This window comes from Hylobates moloch, unplaced genomic scaffold, assembly GCF_009828535.3.
Source record: "Hylobates moloch isolate HMO894 unplaced genomic scaffold, HMol_V3 SCAFFOLD_17, whole genome shotgun sequence".
In the NCBI taxonomy this organism is placed as follows: Eukaryota; Metazoa; Chordata; class Mammalia; order Primates; family Hylobatidae; genus Hylobates; species Hylobates moloch.
The window spans coordinates 43,092-63,025 of record NW_026652292.1 but is presented as its reverse complement, the minus strand read 5'-3'; the positions used below and the strand labels follow the sequence as shown (position 1 = coordinate 63,025).

Here is a 19,934-nt window from a genome sequence, read left to right as displayed (position 1 = left end):
CCACATGATTTTTAAGATGGGCTTTTCTATTTCTGCAAAAAACACCACTGAGACTTTAACAAGATTGTACTGAATCTGTAGATCACTTTGGGTAGTACTGACATTTATATATATATATATATATATATATATATATTTTGAGACGGAGTCTCGCTTTGTCGCCCAGGCTAGAGTGCAGTGACATAATCTCGGCTCACTGCAAGCTCTGCCTCCATGGTTCACACCATTCTCCTGCCTCAGCCTCCCAGTAGCGGGGACTACAGGCACACGCCACCATACCCAGCTAATTTTTGTATTTTTAGTAGAGATGAGGTTTCACCATGTTGGCCAGGCTGGTCTTGAACTCCTGACCTCAAGTGATCCACCTGCCTCAGCCTCCCAAAGTGCCGGGATCACAGGCATGACCCACCATGCCTGGCCTTCATTTTTTTTAATTTCAATAGGTGTTTCGGAGAACAGGTGGTGTTTAGTCACATGAATAAGTTCTTTAGTGGTGATTTCTGAGATTTTGGTGCACCCATCACAGTGGAGAGTACACCCAATGGGTAGTCTTTTATTGCTCACCCACCTCCCACCCTTTCCCATGAATCCCCAAAGTCCACTGTATTATTCTTATGCCTTTGCATTCTCATAGCTTAGCTGCCACTTATGAGTGAGAACATACAATGTCTGGTTTTCCATTCTTGGTTATTTCACTTAGAATAATGGTCTCTACTTCCATCCCACGTTGCTGCAAATGTCATTATTTTGTTCCTTTTTATGGCTGAGTAGTATTCCATCATATATATATATTCTATCATATATATATTCTATCATATATATATTCTATCTATATATTCCATCTCATGTACATATATTCCATCATATATATAGTCCATCTCATATATATATTCCTTCATATATATATATTCCATCATATATATATTCCATCATATATAATATTCCATCATATATATTCCATCATATATATGTATATAGATATATATGTGTATATATGTGTGTGTGTGTATATATATATATCAATATTTTCTTTATCCACTCGTTGATTGGTGGGCATTTGAGCTGGTTTCATATTTTTGCAGTTGCAAATTGTGCTGCTATAAACATGTGTGTGCAAGTTTCTTTTTTGTATAATGACTTCTTTTCCTCTGGGTAGATACCCAAGAGTGGGATTTGCTGGATTAAATGGTAGATCTACTTTTAGTTCTTTAAGGAATCTCCACACTGTTTTCCATGGTGGTTGTATTAGTTTACATTCCCACCAACTGTAAAAGTGTTCCCTCTTTACCACATCCATGCCAACATCTATTTTTTTTTACTTTTTCATTACGGCCACTCTTGCATGAGAAAGGTGGTATCACACTGTGGTTTTGATTTGCATTTCCCTGATAATTAGTGATGTTGAACATTTTTCATATATTTGTTGGTCATCTGTATGTCTTCTTTTGAGAATTGTTTATTCATGTCCTTAGCCCACTTTTTGATGGGATTTTTTTTTTCTTTTCTTGCCGATTTGTTTGAGTTTCTTGTAGATTCTGGATATTGAAGGGGTGGCCTGCCCCTCCACACCTGTGGGTGCTTCTCGTTAGGTGGGACGAAAGACTTGAGAAAAGGAATAAGACACAAAGTGTAGAGAAAGAAAAGCGGGGCCCAGGGGACCGGTGCTGTGCTTTGAAATGTATATGCGAACATCTCCATAAACCTTTTAGCAGTATTGCTCCATCCATCGCCCAGGGACGGGCAGGAGATGAATGTTTTTCTTTTTCTCTAGATTTAAGAGAATGGTGATGACCTTTAACCATAAGCAGCCTTTAGGCACTTGTTTAACAAAGCACATTCTGCACCGCCCAAAATCCTTTTAACCTTAAGTCACCACAGCACATGTCTCTTGCAAGGACAAGGTTGGGGGTAGGGTCACAGATTAACAGCATCTCAAATACAGAACTAAATGGAGTCTCTTATGTCTACTTCCTTCTATATAGACACAGTAACAGTCTGATCTCTCTTTCTTTTCCCCACAGGATATTAGTCAGACAAGAGAAAAAAATAAAGGGCATTCAAATCAGTACAGAGAAAGTCAAACTGTTGTTTTTGGTTGATGATATGGTCATATAGCTAGAAAACTCTAAAGATTCATCCAAAAAGCTCCGTGAACTGGCAAATGAATTCAGCAAAGTTTCAGGATACAAAATTAATGTATACAAATCAGTAGCTCTACTACACACTAACAATGACAAAGCTGAGAATCGAATTAAGAACTCGACCCCTTTTATAATAGCTGCAAAAAATTAAAATAATTGGGAAAAGACCTAACCAAGGAGGTGAAAGACCTCTACAAGGAAAACTAGAAAACACCGCTGAAAGAAATCACAGACGACACAAACAAATGGAAACACATCCCATGTTCACGAATGGGTACAATCAATACTGTAAAATGACCAAACTGCCAAAAGCAATTTACAAATTCAACGCAATTCCCATCAAAATACCACCATCATTACTGACAGAAGTAGAAAAAACAATCCTACATTCATATGGAACCAAAAAAGACCCCACACAGCCAAAGCAAGACTAAGCAAAAAGAACAAATTTGGAGGCATCACATCACCCGACTTCAAACTATAAGGCCAGAGTCACCAAAACAGCATGGTGCTGGTATAAAAATAGGTGTATAAACCAATGGAACAGAATAGAGAACCCAGAAATAAACCAAAATACTTACAGCCAACTGATCTTCCTCAAAGCAAACAAAAACATCAAGTGGGGAAAGGACACCCGATTCAACAGATGGTGCTGGGATAATTGGCTAGCCACATGCAGAAGAATAAAACTGGATCCTCATCTCTCACCTTATACAAAAATCAACTCAAGATGGATTAAAGACTTAAATCTAAGACCAGAAACCATAAACATTCTAAAAGATAATATAAAAAAAAACTCTTCTAGACATTGGCTTAGGCAAAAACTTCATGACCAAGAACCCAAAAGCAAATGCAACAAAAACAAAGATAAATAGATGGGACTTTATTAAAGTAAAAAGCTTCTGCACAACAAAAGAAAGAATCAGCAAACGAATGACCCACAGAGTGGGAGAAAATCTTTGCAATCTATACATCCAACAAAGGACTAACAGCTCAAGTTTTTATAAAATCTTTAGGGTTTTCCACATATAAGATCACGTCATCTACAAACAGATAATTTTGCTTCTTAATTTCCAGTTTGGATGCCTTTCACTTTTTTTTTCCTTGCGTAACTAGTCTAGGAAGAACTTCAAATACCATGTTGAACAGAAGTGGTGAAAGTGCGTATCCTTGTCTTGTTCCTGATATCAGAGGAAAAGGTTTCAGTCTCCCACCACTGAGGACAATATTTGTTGTGGGTTTTACATATATGGCTTTTATTATGATGTTGAGATAGTTTCCTTTTATTCCTAGGGTATTTTGTTTTTATCATGAAAGAGTGTTATTTTTCTGTATCAATTGAGATGATCAGAAGAAGCTTCTTCCATTTATGCAGCCAACAGACACATGAAACAATGCTCATCATCACTGGTCATCAGAGAAATGCAAATCAAAACCACAATGAGATACCATCTCACACCAGTTAGAATGGCCATCATTAAAAAGTCAGGAAACAACAGGTGCTGGAGAGGATGTGGAGAAACAGGAACACTTTGATGCTGTTGGTGGGAGTGTAAATTAGTTCAACGATTGTGGAAGACAGTGTGGTGATTCCTCAAGGATCTAGAACTGGAAATACCATTTGACCCAGCCATCCCATTACTGGGTATATACCCAAAGGATTATAAATCATGTTACTATAAAGACACACGCACACGTGTATTTACTGCGGCACTATTCACAACAGCAAATACTTGGAACCAACCCAAATGTCCATCAATGATAGACTGGATTAAGAAAATGTGGCACATATACACCATGGAATACTATGCAGCCATAAAAAAAAGCATGAGTTCATGTCCTTTGCAGGGATATGGATGAAGCTGGAAACCATCATTCTCAGCAAACTATCACAAAGACAGAAAACCAAACACCGCATGTTCTCAGTCATAGGTGGGAATTGAACAATGAGAACACTTGGACACAGGGCGGGGAACATCATGCACCAGGGCCTGTCAGGGCTCGGGGGCTGGGGGAGGGATAGCATTAGGAGAAATACTTAACGTAAATGACGAGTTGATGGGTGCAGCAAACTAACATGGCACATGTAACAAACCTGCACGTTGTGCACATGTACCCTAGAATTTAAAGTAAAAAAAAAAAAAAAAAAAAAAAAGAAGCAGCTTCTTCAAGGGGAACTTGCAGAGGGGTGGGGCATCAGCTGTGATTTCATAATAATGTACATAACACGAACAGCTGAACTATGACAAGACTATTCCAAGTGGAATGTACATCAAGGCTTTGAAAAGGAAACAAATAGAGAAAGAACACCATTCTTTTTTGCCTCAATACAATTCACAATTCTGTGATTCTCCTTGGCCAAACTAGCCATGGTTTAGATTGTAAATCTTTTGGCTACCCTGGGATTGCTGCCAAATTAGACCAGATGCTATAAATCTTGTAGTCATGTTCTGAATAGTTCCAGTCCTGAGAAAACTGCAGATCACACAGGGTCAATCTTTCTCTCATTTTGATGTCTTCTCTAAGTGGTGCACTCAAGTTGTTTCAACACAGTATCAAGGAAAGTGTCAGAACCAGAGTTTTCTTATTTAAAAGGAGGCCACTCAACTTCATCATTCAAGTGCTGCAGCTCAGCAGCTAAAAATAAGCATAGAGTCCTTCTTTATAATGAGCTTTCACAAAGCTGTCCAGGAGCCTGAAATTCCTGAGACAATTAACAGGTTTCGATCACAACAAAGGCATATCATGCCAGGAATGTCAATATTCCTAAAAGTTCAGCTTCATTCTGGGCAATGGGACAGGTGACCTTCCAGGGTATGAGGGGGCGCTAAGGGATGAGCTTCCCTCTACTGTGGTATGAAACAAATTTACACTCCTTTTTTGGCTTAATATTATTTATTACCATTTCCTTATATATTTTTTAAATGCTAAATTGTAACATCTCTTCTGTAAATTGTCTCTTCAAGTCTGCCAATTTTTCTATTGGCTCTTAGTGTTTCACTTATTTTTATAAGCCCTCAGCAAAGACAATGTAAAGAATAGCTTTTATTTGGTTTGTTTATTCTTCTGATGTTTTTGAATCGTAAATTTTCTACATGTTTCTGCCATCAATCAATTTCCTTCTCTTTGTGGTGTCACTCTTTGCTTGAGCCAAGTAAGTCTGTCTTTTTCTGATGAGAAAGCATGTTCCTTTCTTTCTCTCTCTCTCTCTCTTCATATTCACTGACTCATCTGGATTTAATGTGGTCTTGGGTGGGAAAACCTACACAGACATTTTCCTGAGGGACCTATGAGCATATGTGACTCTTAAGCACATTCTGGGTGAAGCCTGTCCTCTTGCCCACTGATTTTACTGACTACTTTGCAACATTCTAAGTTGTATATTCCTCTGATGCCTCCAGCTGTGAGTGGTCAGGACTGGCAATTAGTTTGCTAAGGCAGGCAATGATAAAAAAAAAATGGTCATACACACCCTAAATACTTTATTTTAGGTTTAAATACATTAATGCACATTCACCCACCACTATCTTGATGGGGGCTAGGGAAGGCTTATTTCCTCTTTGGGAGCTCTCCCTCAGTCCTAGGGAATATTTCATAGCTCTCATTGACCCTTGTTGATGAAGAAAGCCAAGCTCTATGAAATATTTGAAGAGCCTTACTCTGAGCAAAATGTAAGTGACTACCACCTGGGGCACACCCTCAAGAGATCCTGAGAATGTGTGCCTGAGTTGGTCTAGTTACAGCTTGGTTTTAAACATTTTAGGGAGACTGAAGTTACAGGCAAAGACATACATCAATACATGTAAGGTATATACTGGATCCGCCCAGAAAGGCAGGACATCTCAAATTTGGAGGGCGGGGGTGATGGACTCAGAATTTTTCTGATTGGCAGTTGGTTGGAAGAGGTAAGCTCTGCCTAAAGAACTGAAGTCAGCAGCAAGAAACACTCCAGTTAAGATAAAGGGGGATAAAGCCACGGTTCTTGTTCTATAGATGAAGCTTCTAAGTAGCAGGCTTCAGCGAGAATGATGGCAAATGTCTCCTTTTGTGCCTTAAAAGGCAACAGACCCTTGGTTAAACTCCTCTCCTGGGTCAGGAGAAGACCTAGAAAGGGAAGGAGATTCTCTACAGAATGCAAATGTCCCCCACAAGAGACAATTTTGCTGCTTCAGAATATGGCAAATAAATCTATTTTGGAGTAAAATAATTTCATTTCCTCAGGGCCTGTTGTCATGTGACGCCACAGGTTCAGATCTGGTATCTTATTGCTACGGAATCTGTTTTGTCAGTCTTTTGATCTCTATTTTAATACTAATGTTGGTCAGTTGTGCCTAAACTCCAAAGGGAGGGGGTATGACAAGGCCTGTCCGACCCCCTCCCTGTCACGGCCTGAACTCGTTCTTCCAGTTTCTTTGGGATCTCCTTGGCCAAGGGAGCGGGGATCTGTTCAGTTGGTTGGGGGACTTAGAATTTCATTTCTGGTTTACACCCTTTATGGTTGATCCTGTTACTAGATAACAGCTCTCCGTATGAAGCAGTCCTGATTAAATTTCTGTGTGGTTTCTGTCTTCTGATAGGACCCTGATGAGTACAGGAGGCCCCCAAACATTATCTGCTGAATCGAAGAACTCTACCATCTTTCTTGGGTTAACCACACCTATACTGTTTTGTCTTACAGTATCTTGAAAGTGCAGCAAGAATTTAAAAACCTTAAGGAAGAAATATGAATGTAGAACTTGTCTAGTTTTTTTTTTTTTTTCCCAAAATATCCCAGTTGTGAGGAGGATTCTAGGAAGATGGTGGAGTAGGAGGCACCAGCAGTCTGTCTCCCCATCCGGACAACACCTGCACTGGCAGAATCTGTCTGCCATAACTATTTTGGAGCTCTGCAGTCTACTAAAAGCATGAAGGGCAAATTGTGGTTGATTGTGGTCAATTTCAGCTCTTGGCCCCGCAGGCAGCTGTGCCTGTGCTCCTGGAGCAGCTTGCAAGAACCAAAGTGGCCAAAAACCCCAAAAAACAAAAAAGAAAACCCCTGTCATCCAAATACAGTGGATCAGTGCTGAGGACTAAGCTCTGATTTTTTTAATCTTGCCTAAATGTCTATCTGAGGGGTTTGGGGATTTCATGCCCTACAAACCATAAATTCTCGTCATGTGGTTTTTATTTAGCCCTACAGATCAATGACTTACTTTCCAATCTGACTCTGGCATAACATCATGTGACAAAGAAGAAAGTCAAAATATTTTACCGCAAAATATGTTTCTTTGCCATATTTTGAAATGGCCCTGCAAAGCTGTCCTTGGTGGGGGAAAATTTGCATCTGTAAAGACTCTCTATTAACATAGCTACATCCTTTTCTTCCAGGCCCTCCCAATCCTGAAGAGATTAACTAAAGTCTAGTACCTTTTAAAGGTCTGAATAGGAAACATTTGTCATCCATTGTCCCTAAGGGCAGCCACTATAAGATTCAAAAGAACCTTTGTCTCCACAGTCTTTTATCTTTACCTGAACACTTCCTTTCTATTCATCCCAGGTCTTTAGAAGAACTCAACCAATTTGTCAGCCAGAAAATGTTTAAATTCACCAAATCCCCTAGTTGTCCTGCCTTTCTGGACCAAACCAATGTATTTCTTAAATTTATTTGATTGATGTCTCGATATCCCTAAAATGTATAAAACCAAGCTGTACCCCGACCACCTCAGGCACATGTTCTCAGGACCTCCTGAGGGCTGTATCAGGGGCCACAGTCACTCATGTTTGGCTCAGAATAAATCCCTTCAAACATTTTACAGAGTTTGACTCTTTTCATTAACAGTGCTTTAATCACTGTGGCTGGTGACCACAGAGGTGCAGACAAAGAGGCGCAAGACCAATATTGTTCCACCTTTCCCACTGTTCGGCCGCCGCCCACCACTGCCACTGAAGTGACTTCCAGGGGGTTTAAAGAGGTGGTGCCCTTTTGCCCCCCCTTTTATTTTTTTCTCTTTTCCCCTTTTGTGAGCCAGACATTAAAGGCTAGGACATTTAAAAAAAATGTATACAAGGAAAATTAGAAAATGACCATGTATGCTCAAAGAAAGGACCAGGCTCAGAAGGAACTGAAATGACCTTATGGTTACACCTCAGGCTGGGCCTTGGCCCAGAGGCAGCCTATAATAATAGTAATAATAATAATAAAAACCAACAATAAGCAGAAACAATGATATAGGAGTTAAGAAGAAATTAGGCAGATAGTGAGGGAAAGTAAGTCTGTGGTAACGTTTCCTTTTAATGAAAAGCAGCCCCCAAATCATTTTCTTTTCTAACAAAGAGCAGCCTTTAAAATCGAGCTGCAGACATAGACAAGCAAGCTGGAAGCTCATACAGGTGAATGCTGGCAGTTGTGCCAATAGGAAAAGGCTACCTGGGACTAGGCATGTTCAAAATGGCAGCTCCACCTTCCCTTCTTTTGCCAGCCACGTGTATAGTAAGGAGCAGGCAAGATGGCGCTGGCCAAGTGGAAAGGACATTTGCATAAGATTAGGGTGGGGTGGCCAGCCTCCCCCAACCACACACTATGTAAATGTCACACCTGGTCCAACCAATCTCTGGGCCCCATGTAAATGGGACACCACCTCCTCAAGCCTGCCTATAAAATCTGCTGCTCTCTGCCACAGGCCAGATTTGCCTTTTGGGCACCCCTCTCCGTCTTGAGAGTAAGAGCTGTTCTCCTTTCTCTTTCTTTTGCCTATTAAACCTCCACTCCTAAACTCACTCCTCATGTGTGTCCATGTCCTTATTCTTCTTGGTGTGAGATGACGAACCCCGGGTATTTACCCCAGAAAACAGTGCCGCTTCAACAACATAAAAAGCAAACCCCAAAGGAGGGGGAGAGTCTGCTTTGCAGAGTTGTCACATAATTAGATTCAAATGTCCAATTTTCAACAAAATGTCACAAGGCCTTCAAAGAAACAGGAAAGTATGTTCCATTCAATGGAAAAAATAATCAGAAACTGTCCCTGGAAAAGACTTGATAGTAGACCTACTAGGAAAAGACTTTAAAACAACAGTCTTAAAGATGCTCAAAAAGCTAAAGAAAGATGTGAAGAAAATAAAGTGATGTATGGAAAAAATGAAAATATCAACAAAGATATTAAAAATCCTAAAAAGAAGCCAAACAAATTCTGGAGCTGAAAAGTATAATAACTGAAATGAAAAATTCACTAAAGAGGTTCAAAAGCAGATTTGAGCAGGCAGAAGAAAGAAAAGTGAACAAAGCCTAAAAGACCTGTGGGACACCATCAAGCAGCCAGCATATGTAAAGTGGGAGTTCCAGAAGGAGAGTAAAAAGGCACAGAATATTTGAAGAAATAATGTGTGAAAACTTCCCAAATGTGAGGAAAGACATGAATACAAACATCCAAGAAGTCTGATAAGCTCCAAATAAGAGGAACTCAAAGAGACCCACAGCAAAACACATTATAATCCAATTTTTGAATGACAAAGACAAAGACAGAATCCTGAAAGCAGCAAGAGAGAAGTGACTCATCACATACAGGAATCCTTAATAAGATTGTCGGCATATTTTGCTTCAGAATCTTTCAAGTCCAGAAGGCAGTGGGTCAAAACATTCAAAATGATAAAAGAAAAAAATCCTGTTGACAAGGACTCTTGTATCTAGCAAAAACTATGCTTCAAAAGTGAGGGTGAAATTAAGACATCCCCAGATAAACAAAAGCTGGGGGGATTTGTTACCACTAGACCCACCCTACAGAAACAAGGGAGTCCAGCAGGGTGAACTCAAAGGACATTAGACAGTAACTTGAAGGACTATGAAGAAATAAAGATCTCAATACAGGTAAATATATGCAAATTATGAAAGCTAGTATTACTGTAACAATGGCTTGTAACTGCCTTTTTGTTCTCTACATGATTTAAGACACTAATATACTTATAAGAATTATTAGTTTATGTTTAACTAATACTTTATGCTACGAGTAATAATTAGTAATACTTGATACTAATAACGTATAAAGATGTAATTTTCTGACATCAGCAACCAAAAGGGGTGAGACAGAGCTGTAACGGAACAGAATTTTTTTTGTCATTAATGTTAAGCTTGTATAAATTCAAATTAGTGTTATAACATTAGGATAATAAATGTAATGCCCATGGTAATCAAAAGGAAAATAGCTATAGAGTGTACACAAAAGGAAATGAGGCAAGAATTTAAGCCCTGTACTACAAAAAATCAACTGAACACTGAAGACAGTAATGCGGGAAACGGACAAAAAAGCTATACAGCACCTAGAAAACAAATGGACAAACGACAGGAGCCCCTGTTTATCAGTAACTACTTTAAACATAAACGTGTTACCCAATCAAGAGACAGAAACTGGCAAAATTGATTTTTTTTTTTTAAGTCTCGCTCTGTCGCCCAGGCTGGAGTTGAGCGGTGTGATCTCAGCTCACTGCAACCTCTGCCTCCTGGGTTCAAGTGATTCTCCTGCCTCAGCCTCCCAAGTAGCTGTGATTACAGTCGCACACCACCACACCCAGCTAATTTTTGTATTTTTAGTAGAGATGGGGTTTCACCATGTTGGCCAGGCTGGTCTCAAACTCCTGACCTCAGGTGATCCACCCACCTTGGCCTCCCAAACTGCTGGGATTACAGGTGTGAGCCGCCGCACCCAGCCTGCAAAATGGATTTTTGAAAAAATCCCACGTGATCCAACTATATAGTGTCCACAAAAGACTCACTTGAGATTCAAAGACATAAACAGATCCAAACTGAAAAGATGGAAAAATATATCCAAGCAAATAGTAACCAAGAGACAGCAGGAATGACTATACTAGTATCAGATAAAATAGACATTAAATCATAAAATGTTACAAGATACTATGAAGAACCTTATATATTAATAAAAGGTTATATACAGCAAGAAGATATATAACAGTTATAGACATTTTCACACCTAATGACAGACCATCAAAATGTATGCAGCAAAAACTAACAGAATTGAAGACAGACACAGACAGCTCTACAATAATTGCTGGAGACTTCAATACCTCACTGTTTCACAATGGACAGAAGAACCAGACAGAAGATGCATTTTTAAAAATGGAGGACTTTAACAACACCATAAACCAACTCGATCTAACAAACATATGCAGAACACTCTACCCAGCAGTGTCATTATTCTGCCTTCATGTTTGAAAGGTATTTTTGCTGGACATACACATGCTTCTTAAGTGCACACATGATACAACCTCCAGGGTAGAACATATGTTAGGCCACAAATTAAGTCTCGGTAAACTTAAAAACATAGATATCATACAAATTATCTTTGCCGATCACAGACAGATGAAGTTAGAAGTCAATAATAGAAATAAGACTGAAAAATTCACAAAATTGTGGAAATTAATCAACAGTGGATCAAAAAGGAAATCACAAGAATGAGAAGATGTTTGAAATGAAATGAAAACAAAAACACAACATATTACAACTCATGGGAGGCAGCAAAAGCAGTGGTAAGGGGGAAATTTATAGCTATGAATGCTTACATTTTTAAAAAGTAAAGATCTCAAATCAACAACCTACCTTTACAACTTAAGGTAGAAAAAGAAAAAAAAAAACTAAACTAAAAAAAGCTAGCAGATGAAAGGAAACAATAAAGACTAGAACAGAGATACATGAAAGAATAGAAAAATGAGAGACAAAATGGATGAAACCAACAATTGGTTCTTTGGAAAGATAAAAAACGTTGACAAACCTTTAGCTAGGTGGACTAAAAAAAGAAGATTCATGTTACTAAAATCAGATTAAAGAGGGGATATTACTTACTACTGATTCTACAGAAATAAAAAGGATCATGAAAAATTATTATTAACCATACATCAATAAACTGGATAATCTAGATTAATTCCTAGAGACACAAAGCCTACCAAGACTAAATCAGGAAGAAATTTAAAATGTGCATATACCTATGACTGCTAAGTTGATTGAATCAGTAATTTAAAAATCTTTTAACAAAGAAAAGCCTGGAACTCATGGTTTTGTTGATGAATTTTACCAAACATTTAAAGAATACCACCTCCTCTCTAATTTTTCCAAAAAATTAAAGAGGAGGGAATACTTTCTAACTCATTCTAAGAAGCATTACCAAGATATCAGACAAAAGGAAAATATAGACCAATAGCCCTAATGGACATTGTAATCTTTTCTACCCATGGATTATTTAGAAATACACAATTTCCAAGTATTTTGTGAGTTTCTAGTTATCTCTTTTATGTTACTGAGCTTTGGTTTAATAACACTGTAGTCAGACCAGCCTGGGAAACATAGTGAAAGCTCATCTCTACAAAAAATTTTAAAAATAAAATAATTAGCCAGGTGTGGTGGTGCACGCCTTTAGTCCCAGCTGGTCTGGAAGCTGAGGCGGGAGGATCGCTTGAGCCCAGGAAGTCAAGGCTGCAGTGAGCCATGATCGCGCCACTGCACTCCAGCCTGGGTGACAGAGTGAGAGCCTTTCTCAAAAAAAAAAAAAGGAGGAGGAGGAGAAGAATGTGGGCTCTCCAATATCCTCTAATCATATATATATAATATATGACAACAAAAGCACAAAGTGTTGGGGAAGTAAATGAAATTATACTACTGAAAGGTATTATTACCCTAGATCTGGACAAAGCACATTGTAAACCTCTGGAAAGGATCCACCATTCTGGATGCTATCACGAACATTTAAGATTCATGAGAGGAGGTCAAAATATCAACATGAAGGGGAGTTTAGAAGAGGTTGATTCCAACCCTCATGAATTTTAAAATATTAATTGAAGTTAGGCTGCAGTGAGTTAAAGATGCATATTGCAATCTTGAGAGCAAAAATAACACAAAGAGTTCATACATCCTTGAGATAAATGTTTCTAAATGGACAAGAATTTTATCAGATTTTGGTTAACTTTGGAAAGTGATCCATGTGTACTTGGGAAGGATATGGATTCTAAAGTTGCTGGGCTCAGCATTCTACGTATGATCCTTAATGGAAGACAGTCAGTGTATTTAATGTATATCCCAAGCAGTGTGTGGTCCGCTTACCCCGTCTGCTTTTGAGACGGGTGAAATCTCCTACGGTAATTCGGGGTTTCTCCTGGCAATTCTGTCCATTTACATTTCACACGTTTTTGGACTATGTTGTTAGGGGTTCACAGATTATGTCTTCCTGGCTTTTCGTTACTGGTATTATTATTGAATGATCTTCTTTAGACCCAACAATGCACTTTGCCTTTTATGATATTTAGTTTGTTATGAACATTGCTACACCAGTAATCCTTTGAATGTTGCTGGTCTATTACTTCTTGGACTCGTGTCACAGACATTGTGCTTTTTACTTCCCATGGCTTTATCTTGTTAACTCCCTCCTCCTTTTCTGATTTCTATTTGACTGATTTCATTTCTTTTATTCTAATTCCCAGCTCACTTCTGTCTCTCTTTTATGGAAATATCCTATTTCTATATTTTTCTGATTACTTTTCCCTAAACTATTTTCACTGTTTTTGAGACAGTCTCACTCTGTTGTCCAGGCTGGAGTGCACTGGCACAATCTCAGCTCACTGCAACCTCTGCCTCCTGGGTTGAAGAGATTCTCCTGCCTCAGCCTCCTGAGTAGCTGGGACTACAGGCACCTGCCACCACGCCCAGCTAACTTTTGTGTTTTTAGTAGAGATGGGGTTTCGCCATGTTGGCCAGGCTGGTCTCGAACTCCTGACCTCAGGTGATCCACCCTCCTCGGCCTCCCAAAGTGCTGGGATTACAGGCGTGAGCCACCGCACCCGGCTCTTTTCTCTAAACTTCTCCAGACACATTTCTGTCCCAAACTGTGATGAAACAAAGTGACAAATAACTTGATAAGTGATTAAGCATGTCATTTATTGACTGAGGGTTGGGAGATAGGCAACAGTAATCACTGAAGTCTTAGCTTCACATGACCATTTATCTCAATATTAATATTATTAATAATGATTTCCCAACCACATATTTTGACAATAGTGGATAAATGAATAAAAACAGAACTGAATTTATATTAACTTTATATTCATATATTCATAGTAGTCAAGGTAAATGCATTTTTCTCCTGTTACAGAGATGAACAAATTTTATTTTTATCATTCAAAAGCAAAAAATTAATATAAAATCAAGTAGACTGTCCCTAAGTTTCGTGTTGTGCTTATTAAGTACTAGTAAATATGCATCCCTATTAAAGTACCGTAATTCACATGACGTTTCCAGAAGACAAGCAATTTCGTAGGTTGGGAGAGGGATGGTTTTTGATTAAAATGAGAGGAGAAAGAAACTTCAAGGAAACAAGAAGGTGAAACAGGCCTTTGAACGCAGCCAGGCGTTTTCAGATGCAGCAAAAGCAGCGGGGCCCCCTGTGCTGTCGCTCACCCTCCCGGCAGGCACCTCTCTGTTTCTTCCCCACTCAGTCAACATCCTTGCAATGTGCAAAAGGTACATCCTCACAAAGGAAAAAGTCTTCTGAACAGACCACCTCACACAAGGAATCAAATCTAGGTTGTGCCTAGCCCCTCCCCTAGCCCTGTCATTCTAACCAAAAGACATTCAACGAGTCTAATAAACCAAAGTGGCCCAGTGGTAGTTTCAAAACAACGCCCTAATTCAATTTCAGTGGAGTGCTAAGTGGTGCTGGTTAACAAAGGCTGTGCTTTTTAGGACCTAGCCAGGTGCCTTCCAGGAGCTCGCTGCAACACGTCCACAACCTGGCTATCACTACAGTTTTACCCCGGCCTCAAGAACAACCTACAGCATAAATATCCCAAGAAACAGACTAAACATACAAGAAATTCATTAAGCAGGACTTATCTGTACGTACAGACGTATCTTGTTTTACTGTGTTCCAGCTGATTGAGCTTTGCAGATACTGCATTTTTCATGTACTGAAGATTTGTGGCAACTCCGTGCCTCTGTGTCACATTTTAGTAATTCTCACAATATTTCAAACCCCTTCATTATTATTATATCTGTTATGATGATCTACAATCAGAGTCCTTTGATGTTACTATTGTAATTGTTTTGGTGTGCCATGAACCATGCCAATATAAGACAGCAAACTTAATCAATAAACATTGTGTGTGTTCCGACTGCTCCACTGACTTGGCCATTCCTCCATCTTTCTCCCTTTCCTTGGGCCTCCCTATTCCCTAAGACACAATAATATTGAAATTAGGCTAAGTAACAACCCTGCAATGGCATCTAAGCATTCAAGTCAAAAGAAGAGTTGGACATCTCTCATGTTAAATCAAAAGCTAAAAATGATTAAGCTTTGTGAGAAAGGCATGTTGAATGCCCCAGCCAGGCCAAAAGCTAGGCCTCCTGCATCTAGAAGTCAGCTAAGCTGTAAACACTAAGGAAAAGCTACTGAAGGAAATTAAAAGTCCACTCTAAGGAACACAGAAATGATATGAAAGAGAAACAGCCTTATTGCTGACATGGAGAAAGTCTTAGTGGTCTCGATAGAAGAGCAAACCCTAGATACAACATTCCCTTAAGCCAAAACCTAACCCAGATGAAGCCCCTAACTCCCTTCAGTTCTATGAAGGCTGAGAGAGGTGAGGAAGCTGCAGAAGAAAAGCTTGAAGCTAGCAGAGGTGAGTTCATGAGGTTTAAGGAAAAAAGCCAACTCCTTAACATAAAAATGCAAGGTGAAGCAGCAGGTGCTGATGGAGAAGCTGCAGCAAGTAATCCAGAAGATCTGGCTAAGACCATTGATGAAGGTGGCTGTGCTTAACAACAGATTTTCAATGTAGACAAAACAGCCTTCTATTGGAAGAAGATGCTGTCTAGGACTTTCCTAGCTAGAGAGGCCAAGTCAATGCCTGCCTTCAAAGCTTCAAAGGACAGGCTGACTCTCTTGTTAGGAGCTGGTGCAGCTGGGGACTTTCAGTTGAAGCTGATGCTTATGGACTGAACCTCCCAGGGCCTCTAAGAATCATGCTCAGTCTACTCGGCCTTGCTCTATAAATAGAACAACAAAGCCTGGATGACAGCACGTCTGTTTACAGCATGGTCTACTCGATATTTTAAGCCCACTGTTGATACCCACTGCTCAGAAAAAAAGATTCCTTTCAAAATATTACTGCTCACCGACAGTACACATGGTCACCCAAGAGCTCTGATGAGGATGTACAAGCAGATAAATGTTGTTTCCATCTGTGGTAACACAACATCCATTCTACAGCCTATGGCTCAAGAGTAATTTTGACTTTCAAGTCTTATTATTTAAGAAATACATTTTGTAAGACTATAGCTGCCATAGAGAGTGATTCCTCTGACAGATCTGGGCAAAGCACATTGTAAACCTCTGGAAAGGATTCACCATTCTGGATGCTATTATGAATATTTAAGATTCATGAGAGGAGGTCAAAATATCAACATGAAGGGGAGTTTAGAAGAGGTTGATTCCAACCCTCATGGATGACATTGAGGTGGGGAAAACAGCAAGACAACTAAGATTAGAAGTGGAGCCTGAAGATGTAACTGAATTGCTGCAATCCCAGGATAAAATTTGAACAGATGAGGAATTGCTTCTTATGGATGAGCAAAGAACATGGTTTATTAAGATGGAACCTGTTGGGACGCTGGGGCGGGTGGATCACCTGAGGTCAGGAGTTTAAGACCAGCCTGGCCAACATGGTGAAACCCGCCTCTACTAAAAACACAAAAATCAGCCAGGCGTGGTGGTGGGTGCCTGTAATCCCAGCTACTCAGGAGGCTGAGGCAGCAGAATTGCTTGAACCTGGGTAGCAGAGGTCGCAGTGAGCTGAGATTGCACCACTGTACTTCAGCCTGGATGACAGAGCAAGACTCCATCTCAAAAAAAAAAAAAAAAAAAAAAAAGATGGAATCTGCTCCTGATGAAGATGCTGTGAACACCACAGAAATGACAACAAAGGATTTAGAGTATTCCATACACTTAGCTGATAAACAGAAGGGTGTGAGAGGATCGACTCCAATTCTGAAAGAAGTTCTACGGTGGGTAAAATGCTGTCAAACAGCATTGCCTGTTGGAGTAATCGTTCATAAAAGGAAGAGTCAATGTGGAAAACTTCAATATGGTCTCATTTTAAGAAGCTGCCACAGCCACCCCAACCTTCCTCAACCACTTCCATGATCAGTCAGCAGCCATCAACATTAAGGCAAGACCTTCCACCAATAAAGACATTATGACTCACTGGAGGCTCAGATAATCATTAGCATTTTTAAATAATATTTTAAAATTAAGGTATGTATGCTGCTTTTAGACCTAATGCTATTGCACACTTAGACGACAGTGTAAACATAACTTCTATATGTGCTGGGAAACCAAAAACTTCGTGTGTCTGGCATTAGCATGGTATCTGCCTTACTTTGCTGGTCTGAACTGAGACCACAATCCCCTCCAGGTGGGCCTGCATCATGACTGCTGCAGCAACCTAGCTCTGAGGTGCTCACTACTTAGCTCTGAGGTGCTCACCTCAGTCCCTTCCAGGTGGGCCTGCATTGTTACTGCTGCAGTAACTTAGCTGTGAAGTACTCAGTACAGTCTCTTCCAGGTGGGCCTGCATTGTGACTACTCCATGACAGCTCTGGGGTGCTCACTACTACCCCTTCCGCATGGGCCTGCATTGTGACTGCTGTAGTAACTTAGTTCTGAGGTGCCTGCTCTGGAGAATGACTTGTTTCCTTCCTTCTAAGAGTGCAGTGCAAATTTATTGGGGGTGGGGGACAAAGAGGGCTCCACGCTCCTGGGAAGCCCGAGAAACCCTTGTTTCTGGGACATGCAGCCTTGTTTGACCCTTCATTTGGGATGAGGGTGGGAGGAGCCAGAAGCCAGAGGAAAGAACTGAGCCAGTGCCCTGATGGGCCCAATTCCTGCCCTGCCCAGGGAAAGGCAGGTTCCTTCAGGTTGGCCATAGTCTCAGAGCTACAGGGGAGGCACTCACACAGGCTTCCTGCTGCAGGTGCTGCAGGGCCCTCTTGGCTGGGAGGAGGAAGCTGGTGAGGCAGTGCAGCCCGTCCCCACTGTGGCACCTCTCGGCCACGCTGAACAGCTGCCAGAGAACCGTGGCTGCCGTGGCTTCAAATGGTGGGTACAAGGCAGACAGCGTCCTCAGGATATAGGCATCAGGAGATTCCAGATCCTGAAATGAAAGAGAGAATTCAGAAACTTTAGGGACATAACTCAAGACAGGTGCACACGACAGTCCAAGGCTGGCACTGAAGGATCCACACGGAAGTCCTCTGTCCTGTGTCTGGCATGATGTGAGTTAACTGAGAAAGACAAAAGGTGCAGGGCGAGCTCCTAGTGGCTCTCCTTGTGCTGTCACACAGCAGAGGGGCAGGGGCTCTATATACCACCTCTGTAAATGTGGGCTGCCATTCCTATCACACTCACACTGAGGCACAACCAAGCCTAGATTTGGGGTAAGTTTCATCCCCTGCACCTGAACGGCATAGGGTCTTTGGGGTGGGGCTGTGAGTCCTGCGGGAGCTGCTCCTCCTGGCTCTCCTGGGTTTGTACAGGGAGGAGGGGACAACCACTTGTTGGGAGGACAGAGCTGGCCCACGCACCACTTTATTCTCAGAAAACAAGCTCATCCACAGCACATACATTTTAATTGTGTTGACGATTTTGTTTTCATTTAAACAGTACTGATGGTGAAAACCTTAGGGTGCCCTCCTCAAGGTTGCTGAATTGTGCCCATTTGGCACCCTAAAAACAGTATCATTGGCCACTGATTTCCGCTTGGCATTTTGGTGCAACATGCTTTTATGAAGAGGCAATGATTCTTGTTTAAAAATTTGTAATGCTGTTTTTGGAGTAACAATCCCTGAGGAAATACCACAAGGCTCACGCGTGTAGAGAAGAACCTGAAGGCAGTGAAAGCCAAAGAAGCTAAAAATTGTGAATCAGATTTTCATGGCACAACAGTTACATCAGAAACACCTCTGAATAGCTAATCACACAGATAATTTCCTAAGGAAATTGAAAATAAAACAGAGACTCCTCTGGCCTGCAGTGGGAGAAGGGTCTGTCTTGTCAGCCGTGCCTGTGACTGGACGTACCTGCAGCAGAACTCAGCTTCTGGAAACTGCGTGACTCAGGGAAGGTCAGGGCTGGGCTCCTGAGTCCTGTGTCCCACCAGTAGAGCCCCCTGCTGGCCCCGCCACCCCACGGGTCAGCTCCCTTCCCGGCACGCACTGGCTCGTTCTCACCCGCCCGACAGGGCCACTCACTTGTTGACAGGAATGATCTAAATACAGTCTGAGTTCATGCAGAAATGCTGATGTCATCTAATTTCCAAAAACTCATATCACACCTGAGCCACACAGCAAACACACAGTCCATGAGAATGAGTGGGCCCGTCTCAGGCCGGGGACAGAATCACCCACATCGGGCACCAGGATGGCTGTGCTTTGGGATTTGGGGCAAATGCTCAATTGACACAGGAGAGATGGGCAGGAAGGAAGAGGAACATGATCTAGGAGAGGCGTCTTGAATGGCCTGTTCTGCAGGAGATGAAATGCCGACACTGGGCCATCCCCAGGAGAGGCATCCTCCTACTTTTCTGATCCCCAAGTCCAGGCCCATTCCTCCCCCACCTCAAGTCCAGATGTGGTCAGCAGCCCAGAGCTCTGTCCAGGGCCACTTTCTCCAGGGCCACCGTCTGAACTGCCCGACGTGAGGAAGGAGATGGCTGGTGCACTGCGCTGTCAAGCCCTGGCCCTACCTCTGCCTGATTCCATGGTGACTG

The 19,934-nt window shown here is 41.1% G+C and overlaps 1 protein-coding gene across 1 annotated transcript in view; it reads right to left on the bottom strand.

Moving 5' to 3' along the window:
* PLEKHG4B (pleckstrin homology and RhoGEF domain containing G4B) overlaps positions 1 to 19,934 on the bottom strand; it is an 82,836-nt gene that overhangs the window by 45,418 nt on the left and 17,484 nt on the right. The window contains exon 2 of the mRNA XM_032135234.2: positions 18,123 to 18,320. Within this exon, the coding sequence (XP_031991125.1) occupies positions 18,123 to 18,320 (198 nt within the window). The remainder of the gene's footprint in view (positions 1 to 18,122; positions 18,321 to 19,934) is intronic.